The sequence below is a fragment of the Spea bombifrons genome, chromosome 2 (assembly GCF_027358695.1).
Source record: "Spea bombifrons isolate aSpeBom1 chromosome 2, aSpeBom1.2.pri, whole genome shotgun sequence".
Lineage (NCBI taxonomy): Eukaryota > Metazoa > Chordata > Amphibia > Anura > Pelobatidae > Spea > Spea bombifrons.
This window is the reverse complement of record NC_071088.1, coordinates 30,582,501-30,608,076: the sequence shown is the minus strand read 5'-3', so window position 1 is coordinate 30,608,076 and position 25,576 is coordinate 30,582,501. Positions and strand designations below refer to the sequence as shown.

The 25,576-nt window shown below is 38.4% G+C and overlaps 2 protein-coding genes across 5 annotated transcripts in view; both read left to right on the top strand.

Moving 5' to 3' along the window:
- Nucleotides 1-25,576, top strand: part of ZBED1 (zinc finger BED-type containing 1) — a 234,612-nt gene that overhangs the window by 65,349 nt on the left and 143,687 nt on the right. The window lies entirely within an intron of this gene.
- Nucleotides 1-25,576, top strand: part of DHRSX (dehydrogenase/reductase X-linked) — a 105,928-nt gene that overhangs the window by 65,532 nt on the left and 14,820 nt on the right. For all 3 annotated transcript variants that reach the window (XM_053457365.1, XM_053457366.1, XM_053457364.1), the window contains 2 exons: nucleotides 7,812-8,019; nucleotides 21,230-21,437. In XM_053457365.1, the coding sequence (XP_053313340.1) occupies nucleotides 7,812-8,019; nucleotides 21,230-21,437 (416 nt within the window). The remainder of the gene's footprint in view (nucleotides 1-7,811; nucleotides 8,020-21,229; nucleotides 21,438-25,576) is intronic.

The window sequence follows — 25,576 nt, the reverse complement described above, 5'->3', positions numbered from 1 at the left end:
TGTTCTTTGTCCATGAGTGACATCCATCTTCGCTTTGTACTACCTATTTGACATGACCCATCCTCATTGCTATGATAGAGACACATCACTAGATGGTCACATGACCTATACAATGCTAATCCTGAACCATGGTTTGTCTTCTTTGGCTAAAACCTTGCTCGTTTCTTCTTTTCCTTTGCTTTCCGTTTTGCTGTTTGACTTTACCTGATGGTCACTATGTCATATACCCTATTGGTACCCCTGACCTTCTGTCCTGTTCACAAGGCTGAGAGTTTAACATTCCGTGTAGTAACGGCAGCACGCCACTTTTTGTGAAATTTTAAAATACATGAGGACTGAAAGCAATGGAGTAGAGGAAAAATGGTTGATGAGACCAGTTTTACATTTTGATGCTTCCCTCATTCCTTGTATTGCGGGAGCAATTACTTAAGTAGATATTTATCTTTTATGGTTCTACTAGATTACTCATATAGACTTACAACAACGGTTGTGTTTTTCATAACCACTAACTTGTTTTCATAAGAAACAAGTTTGCTAATAAAAAGACACAAGAGATGTCATTTTGAAATAAAATATGTAAATTTAGAACCCACTGGCTGATATTTTTGAAAATTCAGAACTATCTTGGTGATAAGTATTTGATCTTCACGATAGCATCATGCATATTGCAAGTATTCTTCAATTTCTTTAGCAATTTGTTAGTCATTATTATTATTTCAATGGGCTTTGTTAAAAAAAACCAAACAAATAAGAGCCCAATGTTCTCATTTACTGATTTCATTAATCTACGGTACAACCTAACTATGTAACCATATACCATTTCAGACATCGTGGATATGCTTAGTTCTTCACAGAACAGATAAGTCTATCAGAATACATTAAATGTAAAAAAAAAATCTTCCTGCTTCTTGGCTGCAGATGGGGATGAAATTCTGTGGATGCTTCCATATAGCCTGTAGCTAATGTGCTCATCAACATGGATACCACTCTTGCAATGTCAGTTAGAGGTCAATTCACTCTTCAGAAACACATAAAAGGCATGCATGAAGAGTACGAATGAACGGCATAAGTACTATCCATTCCTGACAACAGAAAAAGCAACTTGCCGCAGAAAATGTAATTAAATAAAATTTAGTAATTCGTGTTAAAATTATTACTACCATCTCAAGCAGAGAATGACTTTTGTTCTTAATCGTCGTGTTTACTATGTTTGACCAGACAGCCAGTAAAATACTCATATGATCTGAGTTTATTGTTATTATTTTATAAATTATTGCAATGGATTCTAAAGCTGGCGAGATTATGATGAGCTGCCTGGAACAGAGGTTGTTACATTTATAGGATTTGACGTGATTCTAGGGAAACCCTCATGCTTGTGATTCCACTAGGATTTCCAGTGGGTGTGGAGTACATTTCAGGATGTGCGTGGGAGGATAAAACACTCTTTTCATGAAGAAATACAAAAAAAGAAAATTTTTACAAGTTTAATAAATCCAGCTTGTGTATGTATGCAAGAAAAAAGAAAAATAGTCAAAACAGCAATACATAAATGAATCAGGAGAAATTATGTAAGCGTCTGTCAACGTTAACCTTGCATATCTCATACACATGACAGATTAGTTTAACATAACACCTTAATGCCACTTTCTACAACATTCGTAATTGCCTGCAAGGATTCTCTATCCATACAAGATTGGAGTAAGGTGAGGTAGGCCTAATACCGTATTTGCTCGATTATAAGACAAGGTTTTTTTCAGAGCAAATGCACTGAAAAAGACCCCTCGTCTTATAATCGGGGTCGTCTTATAATCAGACCTCAAATATGTCTGACTATGAGACTAAGATTCAGATCCCCCGCAGCACTGCAGGGGACCTGGATCATCCTGTCTTATGCCCCCCAAACTTACCGGTGCTTCTGACTCCCTGGTGTGTAGCCGGGGCAGTGTGTAGACGTCTACGCGATTCACGTAGGCAACTTCTGCTGCAGCCGGAAGGAGGTGCGGTTAGCAGCGGTGGTTGTCTGCGTCCATCACACAGACCTTCCCCGACTGTCAGAGAGAATTCCCAGCACCGGTGTTAAATGGGGGACATTTTGCCTCCAGAAATACCTTTTAACCCTCTATACGACATTCTGCCTCCTGAAATGCCTTATACCTCCCTATATGCCACTCTGCCCCATAATATGCCTTTTAACCCCCTAAATGCCAGAGTGGCATATAGAGGTCAAAGGGCATTTCATTGGGCACAGTGGCATATAGAGGTTTAAAAGGCATATCATGGGGCACAGTGGCATATAGGGGATATAAGGCATTTCTGGGGCAGAGTGGCAATCCTGGGGGCAGATGTGCATAACTGGGGGGCAGGTTGGAAAATAAAAGGAAATAAAAACAAAATATTTTTCTCAATCATAGCTTTTAGTTAAAACAATAGTTTACATGAATTAACATTTACTGGTAAAACTTTTTTCCTATAGGGTCATCTTATATTCAGGCTTTTTCTTTTTTTCCTAAATTAATATTCAGATTTTGGGGGGTCGTCTTATAATCAGGGTCGTCTTATAATCGAGCAAATACGTTACATTCACCAAACACTTTTTAATATTTTATTGTTTACTTTTTCCACCACAAGTTACATAGAAATCACAGTTTTAGTCCCTTTTTTGTGCATGTATCCATCCTTGACCAGTATAGACCCAAATTATGTTGTGTGTGTGCTAGAGTGCATACTACATCGTGAACAGGCCCAGCCTGGCCACATGGCACACCTGACAAATGCCAGTAGGGCCTGTGGCCTTATTGGCACTCCAATTACAGGTCTGGTGCTTCATTGTTGGTGGTCAGCTGGATACATGCAGCCACACTTCACAAGATTATAAAAGCGTAGCATATATTCTAGCCGTTAGCCACATGTATGTCAGTTAACAGGCGCTGGGCTTAAAGGGCCTGGGACACTTTTCTTCCACAGTCCGTCCCTGACCCTGAGGAAGTATCTTTTATCTAAGCTATTCCTACTACTTACAGAACACATACAGAGTACTTTATGTTCTCCTGGAACTAAATAAAGTTCAAATGGATAATGAGGCTCTTTTCACCAGTAAATAAATATTGATGAAGATATCCATAACAGGTTCCTTTTTCTTTTGTTTTCTTTCTATAGCGGTTCACTTAGAAAATCTCATATGTTCTTTATTTCTTTTGCTGAACTCCCTTATCCCCTCTGATGTTGCAGGATACAAATTCAATGTTGCCATCATGGTCAGTTAAAACGATTTACTTTAGTTTTGGAGTTTTGGAAGAATTCCCCAAGCTTCCTCATGCCATAAACAATAACAAATGAGGTTATAGACAACCTCGGATGTTGCAAAATAATAACACATATAAATGTCAACTTTAATATAGAATGGATTTTTAGTCACATACCCCGCAGCATTTCTGGAGCCAAAAGCAGGACGCTTTGTTAGAGGTGTTTTACAGGTGTTACGGGAATTTACATCGGATCAGTAAGCAGGAAGGTAGTGATGCTAGGTCCTGCTGACAGGGGAGACTCCAGGCTGTGTGATGTACCATTACATCTTGGTCACCAATGAAAGAAAGAGTGTGTCTGCATTAGAAGCAACCCCCACCGTCCCAGCTGAGCCTTAATATGCAAAAACACATAGGAGGTAAGATGATCTTCTTACCGAAGGAAACAAATGGAGAAAATTAATGTCTGCATAAATAAATAATTTATTGATTAGTGCAAGATATGCAGAGCAGATATCCACCAGAAGAGAAGAGAGGGAGACCCCAAAGTATTGGATGAAACACCAGATGCGTTTTGCACTTGGCAGAGCTTGATCATTGTTTCCAAAGACATAAAAGTAAATCCTATGTCACATAAGTATTAAAAATACTGCGGGTACTGCTAAAATGACTTGATATGTACAGACAACAAAGCGAGTAATCAGTGCACACCTAGCAAATACTATTTACTTTTTTATTTAAAGCCTTCATGTGGTCCAATGCCATCATGAAAAAAGTGGCCAAAAGAAACTATCGTGATGGCACGGAACATCATAAAGAAAGTAGCGGTGTGCACTGCCAGTGACCGAAATACCCTATAACCACATATTATTTTTTCTTTTTTTGAGAAATGGGCTGGTGTCAGCCTTTTGCTTTTCAAGCTGAAGATAAGGGTGATGAGAGTTGTGTCCCACAAAAGTTGGTGCATTTATTTTCTGTGACTACCTTGCCATATTCTGTGTGCTGTTTCATAGCGAAATGAGCGTGTCATGTATTGTAGATGTAGTGTAGATACGATTATACAAAAACCTATGCATGTGGGGGTATTTCTGTATTCTAGAGATGCCGCTGAATACAGTTTGGTGGGCTTCTCTGCAGTTAAATGTAACTGCAGTTAAATGTACAAACAATCCTAGAAAACATGGAAAGTTTGGTGGGAAAAAAAGCAATGGAAATTAATGTTACTGCTCATTTTGCCAGGGATTGGCGGCCAACTGGTTGCATGATACGTATCCAAATCATCCTAGGAAAATACCCCGGGTGGTCTTCTCTTCAAAAGTATATACTTTTGTGGGGGGTATTTTGAGCTTTTGGGCTGCTAAACAGTCCCAAATGAGACATAGGCTTAAAAAAATAAAAAAGCACATAAATTCATATTTTAGGGTGCTGCTAAAATGACCAATATATACATACAACAAAGCAAGCAATCAGCAGACAATATAATGATTGGTCATTAAGCATCCCATCACAGGTGCCTCATTAATGATGTCCAGAGAGGCACAGTCTCAGTGGGTAAAATGGCAATGCTGTCGCACCGACTCAGCTCCATGGTTGTGTTAGGATTAGATAGGACTTGCCAAAGATAGGTACTGTGACGTAGCGTCAAGCAAAGAAACATAGAGCCGTATAGTGTGACGAAATCTCCAATATTTACATCTTTTACATAGTACTTGTTGGTTGCGCGCTGATCCCTTCCCTTCTAAAAGTGGGGACTTACCAGTCTTGTTGCTCTCATATAACCTCCATTTTGCTTTTTGAAGCAGGTGCCTTGGAAATGATGTCATATCGTATTTTAAAAGGTCTCACAGAGGATGTGTACGATTGAGGCGTGTGCTGCAAAACCACAGACCTTGATTATGTATATAACACAGAGGGCTAGTCAGGTGAAATTGGAGGGTCTTGCAACTGCTTCATTTTTACGCGTAAAGAATGCTTGTTAATGCACTTACAAAGTATTTTAATATGCGTTCTTCGTTAGTGGGCTGCCCCTCTGGACAAAGAACACAAGCTTGCCGCAGTGAGTCACTTCTCCTCATACATTTCCATGAAGCTTTAGCTTTATAATCTTTTCATCTAGCTGAGTCTTTGTCAGTCGTCTTTGATTATTAAAGTACTCCTGATGCATCTGCTGCAGTGATTTGTTCAGCTGTTGCCAAACAAGTTATTTTCATACAAACAAATGAGAAAACTGTAATATCAAAATGGATTTACTTGGCTTTACATGTTTTTTTCTGGGCACACAATAATTAAACTTGCTTTGTTAACTGCTGTACATCATAAATCATCCCGTTCTGGAGTCATGCTTCCCTCACACTCATAAATTGATACGCTTTTGTCCAACAAGTTACATTTGTAACATTAACTGATACTGAGAAACCATCTGAACAGATGTAGGATGCATAGGATAACCCTTTATGTATTGCATAGTCATCCCACCATATTTAGGTGGTATTGAGATTATTACTTTTATACCTCTGCCTTCACCCTGACTTTTACCATCAAGGAAATCTAGCATTTTAGTAATTACTCAAATCTCTGTGCCTTCAACATTTACCACACTATTTCCTTACTTATATTTTCTAGCCAATTACCCTTAAAAATTCAAGTTCTGTGAAGAAATTGGATTTTGTAGTGCTGGCTAGAATCAGGGACTTTTAAAGCAATCCCAGGTTTTTTCAAGGTCTAGGCTCCCTGTAGAAAGAAGAATAATCTTGCCTTGGCACAGGCAGCAATCCAGTTCACTCCCCATGGTCTTTCTAAATAGTAAAATAGTACCTAAATAGTTAATATTGGCTTGCAAAAGTCGCATATAAAGCCTTGGTAAAGGCCATTTCACCCATAAATCTCATTTTAAATGACCAAATATGGATACTTTTATTTGCGGGGTATGATAAAAGTGTCCCTCTTTGGTCATTTGAAATGAGGTTAATGGGTAAAATGTAGTTTTCCACACCACTCAAACACCCCATACACACATTACATATCCCATAATTCACTTTGTAAGCACACACATAGGACTTTGTCAACCTTGATGTGTCAGTTTGTCAATTTGATGGTATACTGATGTTTCAACGTATTGTTTTCTTTAATAAACTTGGAGTTTCACACATATATTCTCCATAATTGCTCTGGATGTTATCCTATATAAAGAAGGTGGTAAATAAGCCTTTAGACAAGGTGGCCTACTTGCTGCCAGTACCAATCACTCATGGTCCCCATGTTACACCTTCTTCTCATTATAAAAAATCAAATGGTACACACTAATGCTACCCTTACCCGACCTCCAACTAACCCAGTTATACACCCTCTTACAGGGGAGTGCTGGCAGCCTAAGGCCTGGGGGCAAGTCAAGTGAAGTGGCTCCGCCCCCTCGCACTCACCTTTCACCCCTCACGCTGCTCCCATCACTATGCGCCCATCAGACTGCTGGAAAACTTATCTAAACGGCCGCTGGGTGATGATGCCACCGGTCGGAGCTACTTTAATCCTTTTTTTTATTTATTTAATATGCCGGATGGGCTTGCCATATTAAAAATAAATAAATAAAGTATTAAAGTAGCGCCGGCCGGCAGCATCAGCACCCAGCGGCCGTTTAGATTCGATTTCCAACAATTTGATGGCCGCATAGTGATGGGAGGAGCGTGAGGGGTGAAAGGTGAGTGCGAGGGGGCGGAGCTTTCACCCCTCACGCTGCTCCCATCACTTGGCGGCCATCGCATACGGACACTGGGTGCTGATGCCGCCGGCCGGCGCTGCTTTAATACTTTTTTTTTTACGTTTAATAGCCGATCCGGCTTGCCATATTAAATTTTTAAAAAAGTATTAAAGTAGTGCCGGCCGGCGGCATCAGCACCCAGCGGCCGTTTCGATTAGATTTCGGGCGGCCGGGGGGCAATTGCCCAGCCCGCCCCTGCCCTCTTACCTGAGAGCAGCAGGACAAAGCCATGAGAGATTATTTTTTTGAAGGGGTATGTATGGCCTTGTGACATCTAAGTGCTAAGGACCATAACTTAAAGGTGCCTGTTCTTGCTATTGATAAATGAGATATTGAATGTGCTATATTTTATGTAATTTTAAATGCACAAAGCAATTTGCATCACATTGGTCCACATTGGTATTTTTGAAAAAGCACCCTGATTTGTCAGCTAGACAGTTTGATTAATTTCAATAACCTTTGTGTGGCAAAGACAAAGAGACAAATTTGTCATGTCTCCTTTTTTGGAGACATGATGTTTCAAAGATGTTTCTCTTATGTCTTATCCAACAACCTTTCCATAGGCATTTACGTCTTTTTTTTTTTGTGCACCATGCTTTATTCTACAAATCTGGAAATAAAAAGCATCTATATAGACTTCTATTTCTCTACTATAAAATGAATTTCTGATACCAGTATGACCACAGAAAGGTTGATTGGCATGACATAGTATTTTCTTAAAAACCATACAATTTTTGTTTTTTAGTTTAATATAAAACGCAATCACATTTGATAGGAAGTACATTTTAATGTTTAACTATTTCAATTTGTTGCAGCTGGGGTAATGCTGGTTCCTGAGAGAAAAACAGTGGATGGATTTGAAGAACATTTTGGTTTGAATTATCTGGGACATTTCTTACTGACTAACCTGCTACTGAAAACCCTGAGGAAGTCTGGAACACATGATAGTAATGCCCGTGTTGTCACAGTCTCGTCTGCCACCCACTACGTTGGAGACCTGAACTTGGATGACCTCCAAAGCAGGTAGCATGTCATCAAATATAATAGTTTACAAAGGAATTTACTGTTTTTATATTGTTTTATTTGTAAACAATTTTGGTTGAATTCTTTCTAAAATGCATAGTACAGTTCTGCGGAATTTATTATTATATTGGGGATTTTTCTTTTCTAAACCACACACTCAGATGAAAATCCATTGATCCTCAGAAGGTCACATACCTTCCATCATTCTAGATTGGCAAAGCAGGACTCCCCAGAGCCATTATACTATCTACACATTTCAGTCCCTCTGTGCCCTTGACTTGTCCCTCCCTTCACCTGAATTGGGAATAGGGGCCAACTGTTGTAGGTCCTTTGTAAATTGTGCCAACTCTGGACAGCTATGCCTATTGCCTTCCCTTAAAGACAGCCCTGGAAATGAAAAATTATATGAAAATGGCTGATACTGCAGAATGTCATCCTATAATGGAGGTTGTTGTCTGTTCTGAGATTAGATTCCATTGTGTGTGGCAGAATTGTTGAGTAAGGTTCCAATTTACTGTAATGTCATGTGCACCGTAGAGCTGTTTTTGTACACCGTGCATCATGTTGCAAAAGATTATTTTGTATTCATAGATGATTTCGCATTAGGTTGTCATATATAGTTTACACATAATATAACAGGTGTAGAAGACCCACTTACATATGAAATGAAGAAAATTAACAGTGTACCGTAACAGATGTTAATTGCGACAAAGCACAAAAGATAATGCCCCTTGGAGTTTTATTTCTGTTTTGACATAAAGCAACTTACTGTTCTCTACATTCATAATGGTAACTTTAAAATGATTTGGTAGGACTTTATCCACATATAACTGAGTTGGTAAAGAGAGCTGCTTGCACTCTAGTTGTGTGATCCATGCACTAGGTTCAGCAATTCAATAAGACTGCCACTTTCCATACAAATGGCATGCAAGTACATCATGCTGTGTTCTAAGTTAGGGAAAAGATCAATGTCTATGTGCACTGGGGCTTTCAGAAAGGGTAAATGGGAAAAGTTGTTCTCTACATAGGATTTACCAGATAATTCAATACACCTGACTAAAAACTAATGAATGACCATTCTCGACCAAAATGCACATAAGAAATAAATGACACTTTACCACTTTGTCACTTTTTAGATCAAATGCAAACAACAAACAAAACACTTTGGAGCATGACCTTGACACAGAAAATGTTGATTACAGTTTATTCCCTAATAGAGGAGACAGAGCACTATCTAACACTTAACAGAAAAAATCTGCATTAAAAAAATAGCGATTAAATCACTGAATGGTAATACAGAAAGAGTAACTGTTTTAAGTTCTGTGAATAGTAGACTTCAATCATCATGAGTCAGAAGAGACACATGTTTCTAATTAAGTTGGCTGATATCCCAGAATAATGGCAATGGGCTCCTTAATGAAGGTCTTCTGATCTACATTGATTATTATCATTATTATTATTATCTTTTATTTATATAGCGCCAACAGTTTACGCAGCGCTCAAAGTCAATTATTAGATGTCCTTGATAAGGTTTATTTTTACTTGACTGTAAATATGCAGTGGGGTAAATTAGTTTAGTTAGGTATAGTGAAGGTTACACAAATGATTTTACGGTCTGAAATATAGAGGGAAAAATGTATCCATTTTACTTGTTCATACAAACTGCATATAAAATAAAGGAGAATCAGTCATACGTCATCCTTTTAGTTAAATGGATATTTGTGAGAGATGGTTGAGTAGAGAACCAGAAAAATGACAACAGAACAGAATCAGGCTGCATGTAACCTTTAAATGAGTTGGGTAATTGGGAATATGCGGGAACAGAAATAGTGTGGTTCATAGGCAGCATGGCAGCACCCTACCTTGGTGGTAATGAAAAGTTAATGTATTTGCTAAAGTAAATATGTGATGGATTCATATTAAATGTGATTAGTGTATCTGCGTATTTGTCCTCTTAATCTGATCTGACATATTGTGTTCCTTTGATATTTTTTAACCATCCACCATTTTGGATCCTCCCTTGGAATTCTCCAATATGTCCTATATGAAATACACAGGGCTTGACAAACCCCACCTGGTCTCTTTGGTCACTTGAAATCACTTCCTGGCACCCTAGGCCTTCAGACTCCTAGGTTTTGCTAATTATTATTATCAAAGGGATTAAGAAAGGTGCAGATTATAAATATTGGTCTGAGGAAGTGCTTCAGGCCTTCCTTCTGCTCAAACCATCCTTTGCCTCAGCATTGGTCTTTACCCTACTTCCAAGCCTTTCATTGTTGAGGTTGGTGCCTCCGAGCGGGGGCAGTTTCATGGCAAACCGCATCAGTGGGTATATTTCTCCAAGAAATTGTCCCCTAATGAATCCAACTATGACGTTGGTAATCGGGAACTGTTGGAAATCATTGATCAGTTCTTTATTAAATGGATTATTAATAATATATATTTGCCAAAATATTGAATGTATTAAGCAATACTTTATTAAAAACTTTGTTTTTATTTATTACAAATATTTTGCAAAAACCTCTCTCTTTAGAATAGGATTTTTTTCTTAGTTATGATATATGATATATATGTTTTCCTAATCTGACACAATATTTATGTATCAATATACATATACACTCATACATGTATTAATGAATATGTTTTATTCATTTGAGAGAAACAATGTATAATAAATTCTGAAAGGGTAAGGGTATTCATCTGTAACTCTGTTTTTCTTGGACGTAAAAAAGGACCAATATTTTCACATGAAAAAGCCCAATGTAAAAACGTCTGAAATTGCAAATCATGTTTTTGACAGTCATCAATATAATGTGCTTTAGCAAAACAACGTTACGAGATTCTCAGAAAGGCAAAATAACATTAGGTAGTAGGTGTTAGCATCAATCTTCTTGGCAGGCCCTTTGATGGTAATTTGATGGGTAGGAGCTTTAGGGGGCCAGAATATTGTAACATTTGTATTTAAAGGTATTAAGTGATGCTGTCATCTGGGCAGATCGATGGAAGAATCAATATTTCAGAACTCTGTCCCCTAAGCATACTATTTAGATCCTATTCATTTGATTGATCTTCCCTGCTTGTTCAAGTGAAGAAAGCTATGGAAGAAAGCAAAGGCATAATGCATGCCTATTTTCTCACAATTGTGATGCAAATAATTTGATATTTAACACTTGACTTATAGAGACTTGTTTCACAATGTATCTCACTCATAAGCACACCTAATATTGGTCCATCGTTGGAACCAAAACCTCTTTTCCTATTTCTTATTCCTATGTTCAGCTCTCTTGGAGCTGAGACGAGCATTTTGTATGCTTGTGTTTATCCCAGAGCTCTAGAGCAATACTACTCTAGAATACTACTACTCAATATACTATCCTTTTGTTAATTTAAAATATTCAGAGCCTACGTATGTCATATTGAATTGTTAGAGCAGCAGTAGGGAAAACCAATTATCAGGTCAGATATATCAAGTGCCAATGAACCATCAAGGCTCTGTATTAGATTTGTGTCACGACTGGATTGGGAGCTTGAGGCAGAGGATATGAGAACAAAGAAATCAGCCTTAAAAATCAAATGATCAGCTCAAGAAGTCATGTCAGGCAGCCCAGGATCCAAACAGTTAACAAGCCAATGGTTGTAGAGCAAGTGACAGATGGGGTAATCCTTGAACAAGCCAGAGGTCAGAAGCCGGTTCATAAGGTCAAGTAGGTAATGAGCTGTAGCAAGGACAAGGGGGTTGGTAACTGCACACATGGTATCTACAGGAAGGGATAGGGTGACCAAATTGTATTTCTGCCATTCAGGGACACACTATGAAGTGCATGATTACACACACAGGTGTATATATATATATATATATATATATATATATATATATATATATATATATATATATACGCTAGACATGCATTTTTAACTACATAATATGTACTTATCTCTTTGAGGTTAAGACCGTGATTGAAATATGATTTTAAAAATAACAGCAGAACTGGCACTCTTTAATATTAGACCTTGCTGCCGATATATATTAATATGAGACCCTATATTTGCAGGTATACAATAATAATGCATGGAAACATAGCATTGCAGGTATAGATCAACAGAATAACACACAAACCCAGAATTGCAGGTGTAGATCAACTGGAAATCACATGTAAATTTAGCAGTGAGGGTATAGATTAAATAAACAACAGCACTGCAGGTATTGATGAACTGAATAAGACACACAAACCCAACTTTGCATGTATAGATCATTTGGAAATCACATAAAAACTCAGCATTAACGGTATAGATAAACCCCCTAAATTATAAGCATACATCACAGATTGCACACCCCAAAGCCAGCCCTGGCGTCCACACCGCCCACATAGAACCTGACCAGCACCCAGATAACACACATAGGACTGCCATCTTTGTCCCCAAACAGCCCGGCCTCTGCCATCTTTGTCCCATAAACACAATGCCTGTGCCATCTTGGTCCCCAAGGCTCAGACACCCTGCATGTGCCATATTTGCCTTTCCACCAGTCAATTATACATCTTTGATACACACAAACACTTTTACAGTCACTCACTAATTCACACTTTCATCCACACAATTCAGTCACACAATCATTTATTCTCACTCATTCACAAAAAACATTTACACATATTCATTAACACATTCTCACTTATTGGTTCATTCTCTCACTCATTCACAATTCATCCACATGTTATTTCCGGTGGACGTCTGTGTGGTGTGCTGCTGCCGGCGCCACATGACCGTCCGGTGCTCATTTATAGAAGCCCAGGCTGCCACCATTACACATCAAGGAATCTGAAGCAGGGGGAGAAGTCTAGGGACTTCTATGCAGGAGACCTGGATCCTCCTCTCTGGCAGCCCGTGAACGCCTGTGCGATGTGCACAGACAACCTCCGCTGCTACCCGAAACTTCTGCCATAGCTTCTATGACGGAGCACCAGTGTGACATGACCTTCCGGTGCTCAGTCATAGATGGCCCGATGGAGGTCCCGGGTAGCAGCAGAGGTTGTCTGTGCGCATCGTGCAGACATCCACCGGCTGCCCCCACTCGACACCATGGAGTCTGGAACGCGGGGGAGAAGTCTAGGGATGCATCGGTAAGTCAGGGGAGGGGCATATAGGCGGGGCAGATTGGCAAATAGGGGTTATAAGGCATATCTGGGGGGCAGAGTGGCATATAGGGGGTATAAGGCATATCTGGGGGGCAGAATAGCAAGCTGTGTGTCACGACCACCCCTACCCAGGCACTCACCGCGGAAGTACTTCCACCCAGAATACTCCTACCAAGGGAGAAGCCTTCGGCGGAAGTATACCAGAACTAATATGATCCCAACAGCAAGGAGGTCAGGTAGAAGCGGATGTAATTAGGAGCGGGGTTGAACCAACAAGGTGCAGGAACCAGCGCAGGATCCAGATACGTGTCTCTGCAGTGCAGGGGTTAACACGGATAGAATAATTAGGATAGCAGGGTCAGTACACGAAATGGTTTTGAAACAACAAAATGCTACCTGTACTTATTGCCCAATAACTTTTGCAGATGAGTAAAAAAAATTCAACAAAAGTGACAAAAAGTCCTTTTTTTTAACAAAAAATCACCATATTTTATCATTTTTTATAGATCATAATCAGATGATATGATAATAATAATGGTATCTAAAGAAAGACATGCTTGTCCTGAAAAAACAATATATAATATGTGTGGGAGCACAAAATGAGAAAGAAGAAAATTACAGCTAAACAGCAACAATGAAAAATGTTAAAAAAGACTTTGTCCTACAGTGTACTACGAAAAAGAAACAGTCTTGTCATTAAGGGGTTAAATGATAATTTCAGTTATTGAAGGGAAAGAGTTAATCGAAACCTATATCACACATGTGAAAAAGTAATTGCCCCCTTAAACCTAATAACTGGTTGTACCAACCCTTGCCGAAATCTCGTTTTAGCAGAATTGTTTTAATAAAGCCACATTGGAGGGTTTTTGAGCATGCATAACCCAACTGTGTTTTTTTCACAGTCTCTTTCTTATTGACCTTAAGGACCAGGCTGTGTTTACATTTTGTACCATTGGGACCGAGGCTGTTTTAACACTTTTGCGGTGTTTAGATGTAATTTTCTCCTCACTCATTTAGTGAACCCACACAAATTATATGTTGTTTATTTCAGGACAAGAAGGGCTTTCTTCAGATACCATTGTTTTGATCATATTAGCTAATTTCCCATAAAAAAATAATAAAATATGATGAAAAATGTAAAAAAACCCCCACATTTTCTGACTCATCTTTTACTCATCTAAAAAAGCTAATGAAAAAACCTACTAACTATATTCTACTATTTATCCTGAGTTTAGAAATACCCAATGTTTTAATGTTTTTTTGCTTATTTTTCTGCACGTTATGGAGCATTAAGTACAAGTAGCGTTTTGCTATTTCAAAACTATTTTTTCCAAATCTGGTAATTCTTCCCCCCATGTGCCATTGGCAGTGATACCCCCATGCGTGGGTTTGTCGGGTTGTTTGGGAGGTAAAACGCCACCTTTAGGAAGTGCACATTTTTTAACTTGGAACTTTTACATCTGGCCATTCTGCCCCATGTGCTAATAGGACCATCTTTGAAGCCGGCTAATTCAAGTTACCCCATCAAACCATATGTTTTTGAAAACTAGACACCCCAAGGTATTTCAAATGCTAGTATTTTAACCCTTTCCATGCATGAGATTCTACCACCAGGCTTTGCCACACTTTGTGGTAGTATTTTTTGGGGTATTTTTTCACACAAATTGTACTTTAGGTATAAATTTATAGCTCCAGGTATACGTCAAACAACACCCCAATGTGGGTTCAGGAACATCTCCCGAGTACAGTCATACCCCGCATGCATGGGTTTGTGTTTGGGGTTAAAATGCCACATTTTGGAAGTGCGCTCCCCCCCCCCATTTTGGTCAGTCTGTGCCTATTTTAAAATTGATATTGATATTTGAAATGCTTTTATTTAAATTTTTCCATGTCAGGATTTTTGGGAAGATACAGCGCTAATTTTAGCACTTGCTCATAATAATAAACTTTATTTTATTTATTTTATTCTTTTTTTCCTTTTTTTTAACATTTTGCTGGAACTGGATAGTTTCTCTGATGCATAATAATTTTTTTTTTTTTTTATTATTATTATTATTTTTTTTATATATTTTACTAATCACATAGTGATTAGAAAGCTGGGCTCCATTGACTTGTATGGTTGAATGCAGTACCTGTATTCAACCTGCAAGTGGGGCCAGAGTTCTCTAGCAAAGTTTTTCAACTTTATTATTTTTTTTACACGGCGACCGCCATGCAGATGACGAAGATTACTTGCAGTGACGGCTGTGACCGCTCTCCGGAGCGGTCACAGCCCGTCCTGGGGTAAGTGCTTGGTGTCGCTGAATGCCTCCTGATCGAGACATTCCAGCGACACCATTAAACTCTTTTAAAACGGGCATCCGCCGCCATACATTGTATGGCAGATGTTGACGCTCCGGGGAGGGGCCAGACATGGCCCCTGATGCCGATCTCGGCGTTACTGAATGCCTTGACATCGAGGCATTGCAGCAACACAGTTTAAGCTTAGAAAGTGATCGTTGATCACTTCCTAAGCTTGTTTAAGTCTCATGACGTGTCAGGCACGTCATAGGTCGTTAAGTGACCGTTTTGCATGACGTGCCTGACCCGGCAATGGATGTTAAGGGGTTAACTGAGGGAAGTGAGGCCTGCAGTTCTTAACTGGGTTATTTTGTGACTTCCTGAATGAGTGGTCAATTATTATTATTATTATTATCTTTTATTTATATAGCGCCAACAGTTTACACAGCGCTTAATACAATACATATATTTAAGGGGTATGACAAGACGAGAATTGACAGACTAAGACAAACCGATACATTAGGTGGAGAGAGCCCTGCTCGCAAGCTTACAATCTTGAGTCAATGCACTCTTTTTTGATAGGTCGGCCCTCCTGGGAAGGTTCACTACTGTTCCAAGGTTTCTCTATTTGTAGATAATGACACTCAATATGCATCGCTGGAGTCCCTGAGCCTTAGAAAGGGCTTTTTAACCCTTCCCAGAATGATAGATATCATCGACTTTGTTTCTCATCTGTTTTTTTTTTTTTTTACTTTTTCAAGATCGTGGCATCATGCACTGCTTTTTGAGACCTTTTAGCCTACTTCACTTTGTGTCCCAATACTTTTGTCCATTTAGTGTGTGTCTCATGCAGAACACATCTCCTGCATGACATTTAGCTGGGGGGGGGGCGCAAAGTATCAGGTTGGATCATGGGGGACGAGGACAGCTGCTGCAGTAGGGCGGCCTCGTCTGTGTCAGATAAGTGCTGTATTTTATTACTTTTTTATTGTCCATTTAATTGAATGAGGTCAAACTGTTTAACGTGTTATATGCATTGCTTTTTCACACACTATACTTTAGAAAATGCAGATTTAGATGTCCTTAATCATTAGATCCTACCATGCTTATTTTAATCTCGCTAATACTGGGTTTTAAATTTGAGTGACATATATATCACTGCTTCACTCTATCTGCACATGCCATATTGCGAGTGTAGTTTTTAAGAAGCAAGATCCCTTTTTTGCTTAGAAAGATCAATCAGAATGTATATTCTGTAAGGCAGAGCTAGGGATTATTGAAATGATTTATTCTTGTGTGCAGAGTGATGAGGAAAGTTAGGCTTTCCATTTAAAAAATCAACTTATTTTCATGAAACAACCATGGAAGCAAATGATTTAAAACTCTATTATACATTCACATAAACAATGTGTTGTAATTGCATGCTTACAGAGTATATTCACATCATTAATCGTATGTATATAACACATTAAACTAGACGGTAATCACTATAACTCGAGAATTGTAAATGGTTTTCATCACGATTTTAACATCTCTGAGAAGGTTCTGATAAAATAAAGTTCATTTGTTAAAGGACATTTTAACTGATGAGGTAGAGTTTCTATGAGTAGCAAGATTACACTTTGGTTGACCAGGGGTCAAGTCCAACTAAGTAGCCGTCATCGGACAAACACCCATTGGGCACGATCAAGTCCTGCCCCAGAAATTTAACAAATGGGACTGTATGGAAAACCCATGAGAAGCATAGCATTTATACAGTCAAGGTGTACATACTACACTGTATAAACAAAAAGTGTTCAATGGGGTTGAGATCAGGGCTCGGGCTTGGGCTCTGTGGGCCAGTCAAGTTCTTTCACACCAAACTCATCCAATCATGTCTTAATGGACCTTGCTTTGTGTACCGCTATAGGTATTGGGACACACCTCTTAATTATTGAAACCATCAAACACCTTTGGGATAAACTGGAACAGAAATTGTGGGCCAGGCATTCTCATCAAACATCAGTGCCTGATCTCACAAATGCTCTACTAGATGTATGGGCAAAAATTCTCACAGTAACACTTCAAAATCTTGTGGAAAGCCTTCCAAGAAGAGTGGAAAATGTTATAGCTGCAAAAAGGGGGGATCAACTTCATATTAGTGTCTCTGTATGTCATCAAAGTCCCCTGTTGGTGTAATGGTCAGGTGTCCCAATAGTTTTGTCCATATATTGTATCTAGAGTCCATGTTATTCCAGACACCATAGTGGGTATTTATGAAACTTTACACAAAAGGGTTTTGGTGGTGGCCCAAATCCTGAAATATGAGCAGGCCAGGTGTCAGTTACCCCACCATCCCTTATCAATCTGTCTGTGAAATAGACTGTTGTGGATTGAGTATTTTTTTTAAAAAAAAACCTCTCATGGTCAGATTATTGACATCTTTACAAGAATGTGAATGGCTAGCAGTAATAGAAGTTACATTTTAAACAACTAAATAATAAAGATAGTTTAACATCAGCCAGAAATATTGCATTCATACTGGAATGTAGCCTGTAGTTAGCAAGAAACCAGTAGGGCATTTTTCTATATTCCATTTGACATTAAATCTTGAATAATGTTTCTTAATAATGCAGTCATTTTCTTCCCATCGTTGTTTGCCAGGATTTATGGTTTCACAAACTTAATTGCAAAGAAATTATAAATATTAAATGTGTTTGGGTATATATAGCTGGGACTACGGGCTATAAAACCCATTATTGGGTGGAAAACCCATATCTAGTTGTAACATTGGCAACTCTGAAATCTTGCTGGATTAAGAAAAATGGAATTGTATGTGTGGTATATATGTGCTATTATCTAAAGCAGATATATGAAATACTAGACAGCTCCAGGGGAACTATTATTAAGCCATTTGACTTAACATTTTTATTAAATAGTTGACATATATCAAATAAAAACATCCTAATGCTTAACATTACCTATCACACACGTTTGCCCACCATAAAATCATCTTAATAACCAAAGCACACTTTCCTATTAATATGTAGTCTCTGGTTCACCCAGGTTGGCATACAACCAGGGGAAGTAGATTAGAACTACAAGATTAGAACTGCCCTAGATGAGGTTGCTCCTGCAATTACTCACCATGTTCTATGTCTTCCACCTCAGCCATGGTATTCCACCCAGACAGACCAACTCCAAATATGTTCAAGCGCCACTAATAATAACCTCAAAAATAAAGAAGCCATTTGCCATGCCCACCTAGAAGATTTTCCATATCACCCTCACTACAATCAACTGATCCAACAGTCCTACTGCCTCATTTTCCCCTCAACTACCCCAAAGACTGTAAACTCACAAAGAGCATTACCCCCTTTTCCTTCTGTTTCAAGGTTATTGTCATTTTCAGTTATCTGTTGAATATGTTCCCTGTCCCCTATTGTAACAGGAATCTACTAGCCCTATATAAATAAATGTAATGTTATGCAACTGGCCTCTTTAGATAACTGGAGCTCCCTTGATCTGTTATATAGAAGTCCTTATGTAGTAGTCCTTATGGTGTGTTCACTAATGTAAGAGTTTATAAGGTTTGTGAAAGAACTAAATATTTTAGATTCCTGATATTCCTAAGTGTCAAAGTGAACCTATCCTGCAAGAAGAGCTAACTGGCACTACAAAATGAACTGTGATATCTGTGAGCTGAAATTTTCAACCCTCCAATAAACCCTTAGGTCAGTGAATATGTTGCTTTTGGCTTTTGATGGCAAACAATACCTTGAAGCAATGCATTGATATTTCATAGAGCTGTGTTCACGGGACATTTACTTCTACCATGTGAAATTAATGAGGTGAACAAGATAAAATGACTGTGTGTAAGTAGTATTGTGTATTCTCCTTCAAATCACGCTTGATTGTATGTTAATAGCTTACAGCCATTTTAAACTTAAGGACTGCTGAAGCGAAAATGAGGGAAGCATAAGATCGTTTGCCATTATTACCTCATAGCACAGATAAATTTCATTTTGTAACAATAAGGGACCATTGATCCTTAAGATTTCCTAATTTTCCACTATGGTTGCTGAAAACATAGCAACATGTAAGGGATATGGCAGAATCAATGGATTCCAAGCCTGTTTCATTGAAATACACGTAACATTTTAATAAAACATTGCAGTGAGTTTAAACCTCTAATCAAGCGGAATATTGTGCCAGTTCCAGCTGCACATCAATTGATACACATATTAAAAACTGCTGTTATCACTAGTATATCATTTTTCTGTTAGTACAAAGGAAATTTCTTATTTTATAAGAACTAAATACACTTCAGGATCCAGTATCAATGCATTTATTAGTTGAAATTTTAATTAAAACTATCATGAGCGCTAGAATTGAATTAAGGATTTCTCTATTAAAAAGTAGCAACAATCAACATTGTGGGTCACTGTGGAATGCATTTTGCTCTTAAATTCACTGGAGTTGTGGCCCTTGAGTTCTGGCCATTAAATTTGAAGTGTGTTTCTAGCAGAAAATGAGCATCTTCGGCTTTAATAATTACATGGACCTGAAGCTGGAAAAAGCATACAGCTAGCTCTGTTTTCATTCCTCTGGCAAGTTTCCTTCCATGTCCACAGTGGGCCCCGGACACACAAAATAAGAAGAGGGGCTGCATGATCTGGCCGTGATTATTGTAGGGGCATGCTTGGTCTATGGGGAAGAATATAGGCAGGTTAGGGTTAAAAGGGGGTGTGGAGGGTCCCAAGGGAGAGAGGGGGCAGTTGTGCTTATGCCCATGTGCTAGTGCAGTTTACGGCTCGCGGTATGGGTACACGGCAACAAGCTGGAGAGAGTTTCTGGAGGGAGGTGGAACTGTTGGTTAAATTAGAATATTGTTGTAAGAAGTGTGCTAGTAACCTCCATACCTGGGAACTCTCCGGGTCAAGACCCAAATCCTCCGGGCTGTGGGAGCAGGGTCTTAACACGCCCCGCTCCCTGCCCATTTCCCTTTAAATTAGGGTGTTTAAAGAACTCTTGCCGACGTCAGCGGGACCTCCTGTCAACGTCAGTGGACAGTCCTGGCCGCGTCCCACAAGGGAAGGGTCTGGGTAGCCGGAGTGAAGAAGTTCACAGGTATGGTAACCTCCATGGGGTGAAGTGTTGTAATCGGGGTGGAGGACCCCTAATCATGGAGTTACAGGGTTACAATATAATGTATGTTTTAAGTTTTAAAGATTTTTTATGTCACAGTGCTTTGATAATAAATAAAGCAGTCGCCATTTCAAAATCCATTTTGATGTCTGTCATAAATATTGATGGTACCGATAACAGCAGGACCCACAATATATCTAGTGCTGTGATCATGTTCTTTTCTCCTTTGCTCCTTGATATTGATGTTAGTTTGTCTAAAAACAGCGGGGAAAAAAGCTAAGCAGTGGTTCCGATACAATGAAGCTTGAGCTGATTTAGTAAAAATAACATTTTAAAGAAGCCATTTTTAAATTTCAGGCAATGCTACAGAAAACACTGGTCCTTAACTGGACAGATGCTATTAATTGGTCAGAGAAACCTTTTCCCCTTTCGTGACATTGATCCAAATGGCCAAAGAATTGCAAACTCCTTCCTTAATCCAGATGAATATGAAAAGTGTTTTGGTAGTTTAGTATAAACTATTTCACTTTCAGAACAGGATCTGAAGAAAATTAAATTGTACATGGAGAAGACTTTTGCCCACTTTTACCCAAAGAAAAACAGTTGTAGACTATATCTGATTAGGAGCCAGACTTTTGCTTTATTATTAACATTATTTTTGTTTTCTACAGTCATTGCTACACACCACATGGTGCTTATGCTCAGAGCAAGCTTTCCCTCGTATTGTTCACCTATCATTTGCAACATCAGTTGACCGAAGAAGGAAGTCACGTGACCGCTAATGTGGTGGATCCTGGGGTTGTGAACACCGATCTCTATAAGAATATGAACTGGGCAGCGAAACTGGTAAAATGGATGACAGGCTGGCTGTTTTTCAAGGTACGTTATGTTTTATAACCATCTTATATGTGTTGTCAAATATTCATGACAAATCTATGAGCATACCTGGGAACTCTGTTTCTTGCCCAGTGACTCTGCCCAGTGATTTTAAAGTAAGTCTTGATATAGAGGACCCAATAAAATTGTATATAATATTTATGACGTTATGTCTGGCATTCTCTTTCGTTTTTCATATTAATGATATTCAATCTGTACTGAGTATTGAATCTGTACAGATTTTTTTTTCTGTACAGTATTTTTTCATTACTCCTTATTGCTGTTTTCTGTGCAACACATTTTTTACTGATATATATATATATAAAATACATATTTTACCATATGTTTGATGTTAAGGTATGTAATTTGATGCAAAAATGAGCAAACTAGATGGGTTCTTCTCTGCTTCTCTGCCACGGAATTTAATATGTTTTCCTTTTGATTTATTTTTAATAACAGTGCTGGGTTTTCCATTCATCCTTTTATGCTAATTTTCTTTATCTGCTTATAGGGTTTATAAAGTGCACGTTTAGTCATTTAAATCAATGATCTGTGTTACTTGTGGGACTGATACTAATTTCCACCAGCAGCACATTTGATGTTGTGGTTTATGCTTCTAGAAGATAACAGCTAGTTGAATAATTTAAATGTGTTTTTATATTAAAGAAGTTAAAAATGAAACAGCACTATAACAATTGAAAAATGTCCCTTTAGATTCCCAATACTTACAGCATTAATAAATGGTGAACTAAAACTTTATATTGATATAGAGCTGGAAGTGTTTAGAATAGCAAAACAAAACACTAATATTGCAATGAATATTTTGACAGCATACCAATGATGTAAATGCAGATCCCTGTCCGACACCAACCCAACGACCAACCCCCTTTATCTTCTGCAATGTGACTCACCATCCAGTATTAACTCCAATTCCAAAGATTAATATGTAAAATTGTACAACAACACCAGAGAGACTTGCAGAACAACAATCTGCATACTAGGCATGTGCAAATTGGCCAAAAACGATTAGGAAGAATGTTTTTAGTTTGTTTTTGACCCATTCATTGCCCGATGCCCACATTCACTCTCTCACACTGTCACTCACTCTTTCACACTCTCTAAATGTTTCCTTACTTTCCCTGCTGATCACTTCCGCTTCTGCTGACCACTTCCATCAACCACTTTCGCCTCTGCATCTTCTGCTCTCTGCATCTTCTGCTCTCTGCAACTTCTGCTATTTGCACCTTGTCTCTACTTTCTGCCAAAATGGCAGCATTCATCCTCGCCACAATCCTTACCACAATTGCCTTCATTTTGCCCTCAGTTTAATTTATGGCAAAATGATGGTGTTTCGGTGATATCCTCTTCCCCTGATTGGAGGATCAGGTAGAGGAGGTCACCAGACATGCAGCCATATTGCCCTAAGTACAAGTTACAGCAAAATGACTGCGCTATCGGTGACATCCTCTCTAACCAATTACAAGCACTGCCATTTTGGCTGACGTTCCCACTGGGTTATGTCTGCGGAGATGTGGACAAAGATAGCAGAGACCAGAAGGGAGATCCAGAGAGCAGTAAAGGGGCCTATGAATTTTGGAAGAAAATCCTGAGAATTTTGCTTAATTTTCATCCAATTTGTGTGTGTGGGGAGTTGTCTGGTCTAGTTTTCGGAGCTTTGTACGATTCAAAATTTGGTAAATTTGCAATTCAAACGCACAAGTCTACTATATATACATCATTTAAGGAGGATACTACATACACATCCTCCTAAAAGTAAATATGCACCGATAACCAATGTGCACTGCAATTTTACGTTTAATCTAACATAATAATCCTTGTAATCTAACATCAAAACAGTGCCCCTGCTAGCCTTATTGTATTAATCGTTTCCTGGAAGTTCAGCAGCACTTCAGACATTCTAGAATTAAATATATCATATAATTTATCTTTCAGTTCCATTGAAGATATCATTTGTGATGTCATCACTATGTCATTGATGTTATTTCTGATGTCATGTCTGATAGTATTTGCAAAGAGCACGTGGGGGGCAAACTTATTTTCAAGGAACTTTTTTTGGATTTTCCAACTTCTTTATGTTCAAGCAAGAAATTAAGTTTGGCATTGGGGGCAGTTGGGGAGATAAGGGGGAAGTAGAACTAGGTCAGATTAAAAAAATGTCCCCTGCCGGAGCAATGATTGTCATGGTTAATGAACCTTCACAGCCTGGGAGATTCTGAGCTGCCTCTAGTACACATGCGCAGCCAACATGGTAACTGCGGTAAAAATGCTTGTTTTTCACATTTAAACGTGAATATATTTTGAACTACTGGTCAAATTTACTAGCTTTAAAACAAAAACGGGATTACAGTGCTACCTATTTCTTTTTTATGGTGATCTTGGTGGCAATCTGTCCACAGGGTTTAGTTGTTTCTGATGGCACCATAAGGAAAACATAGTTGTTTCTGTAGTTTGGTTTAGACTATTGATTACTACAGTCAAAGGTTACAGGCAAAGCAAAAGTCAAGAAATCAGTAGAACTGGTGTGCTTTAAGTAATGCTATATAGAAAAGTATTATGTCACACCACTCACCGCTAGCAACCAAGAGGACTTATGTAAAAGCAGCATTGACTTCCTTTGTACTTTGTTACTAGTCATGGGAAGTACGCATAATTAAATATCCCAAATTTGCTTTTTAAAACCTACAAACAGTTTCAAATCAGTGAAACAGATAATGAAATCAATTACAGCTACTTGTTAAACATTACTTTCTTAATCCTGGAAGCTATCTTTTTCATTCCATCTGTTCAAACGCACTAACTTCCCTATCTCTGACCCCACATCTGCCACATTCCCTTATAACATCTAATGATTCAAATAGGTCTTGAGAACATCAATTCAATGGTATGTGAAGGTCACACACATTCTACTAAAATAATCCCTCAAAGAATTTCATTCATTTCTCTATGATGAAAATAAACTATTTTGAAGAAGAAAAAACTTATATGTTTTTGCATTGTCCTTTGATTCATGATGTGTCACAAAGATCGATTTATCCAGGCTCTGCTATGATATTGTCCTGTTTGCCATTTGTATTTTCTTTTATCCAGTCTCTAGTACAGGATGATGTATGATAGATAGTAAGTGCTACCAAAAATAGCATCTTATTCACAAAGTTATAGCCCAGGTATTTTAGTATTATTTAGTGAATGTATTGTAGCATGCCATTGCTATAAAACTAAGCTTTGTCAGATTTTTTTAAAATAATAAATGCTTTTATAAATATTGCTTTTTTGTGGCACATAACTAAAAACTGATGTCAAACAAGGAGATATTTTTGCAAAACATACAGGAAAACATATAGACATTTGTTTTTCCTGTATTGATAAATGTCAAGTTTATCTCTTGTGACAGCCTTTTTAAACTTGTACTTTTTTTTATTCTTTCAAACTCATGTACAAATCTATCGGGTCCTAGTTCATATGGGGTGACCATTAAATGGAATACATACAACAGCTTAATACTCTGTTATTGTTATTCAATTGTTATCTGTGTCTCTTAGCGAGATGTTGAAGGGTATTTTAGCTACAATAAATACCAGGATCCCAATATTAGATGGTCTTTATGTATAACTCTTAAGTGTTGAGTTGAATATAGCATTTTATCCAAATTAGATCTAAATTATAGATATAATTATAGATAAGTTTGTATAAAGAAAGTTGATAAATCCAAGGGTCACTTCTCTATGCTGATCCTACTGGATCTTTCTGCTGCTTTCAACACTGTGGAACACCCTCTTCTCCTTCAAACTCTTCAGGATCTTGGTCTCCGTTTTCCCTTTCCACTACCTCACTTGGCAAACTAAATTCATCCTTTGGCTTCATGAGCCTTCTTTTTTAAAAAAAAAATACATAGGCTTTCATTACCACCTGTATGACGATGACACCCAGATCCGCCTATCATCTCCCCCGAGGTCGTGTAACTAACTACCTTGCATCTGCCTCTACCTGGATATCTGCACATTTGCTAAAACTCAGTTTCTCCAAAACTGAACTTTTCATCTGCCATTCCTCCAATGCTAACATTCCCTCATCAGTGTCCCTTAATGGTGCAATCATCTCCCTGTCCCCTCATGCCTGCTGCC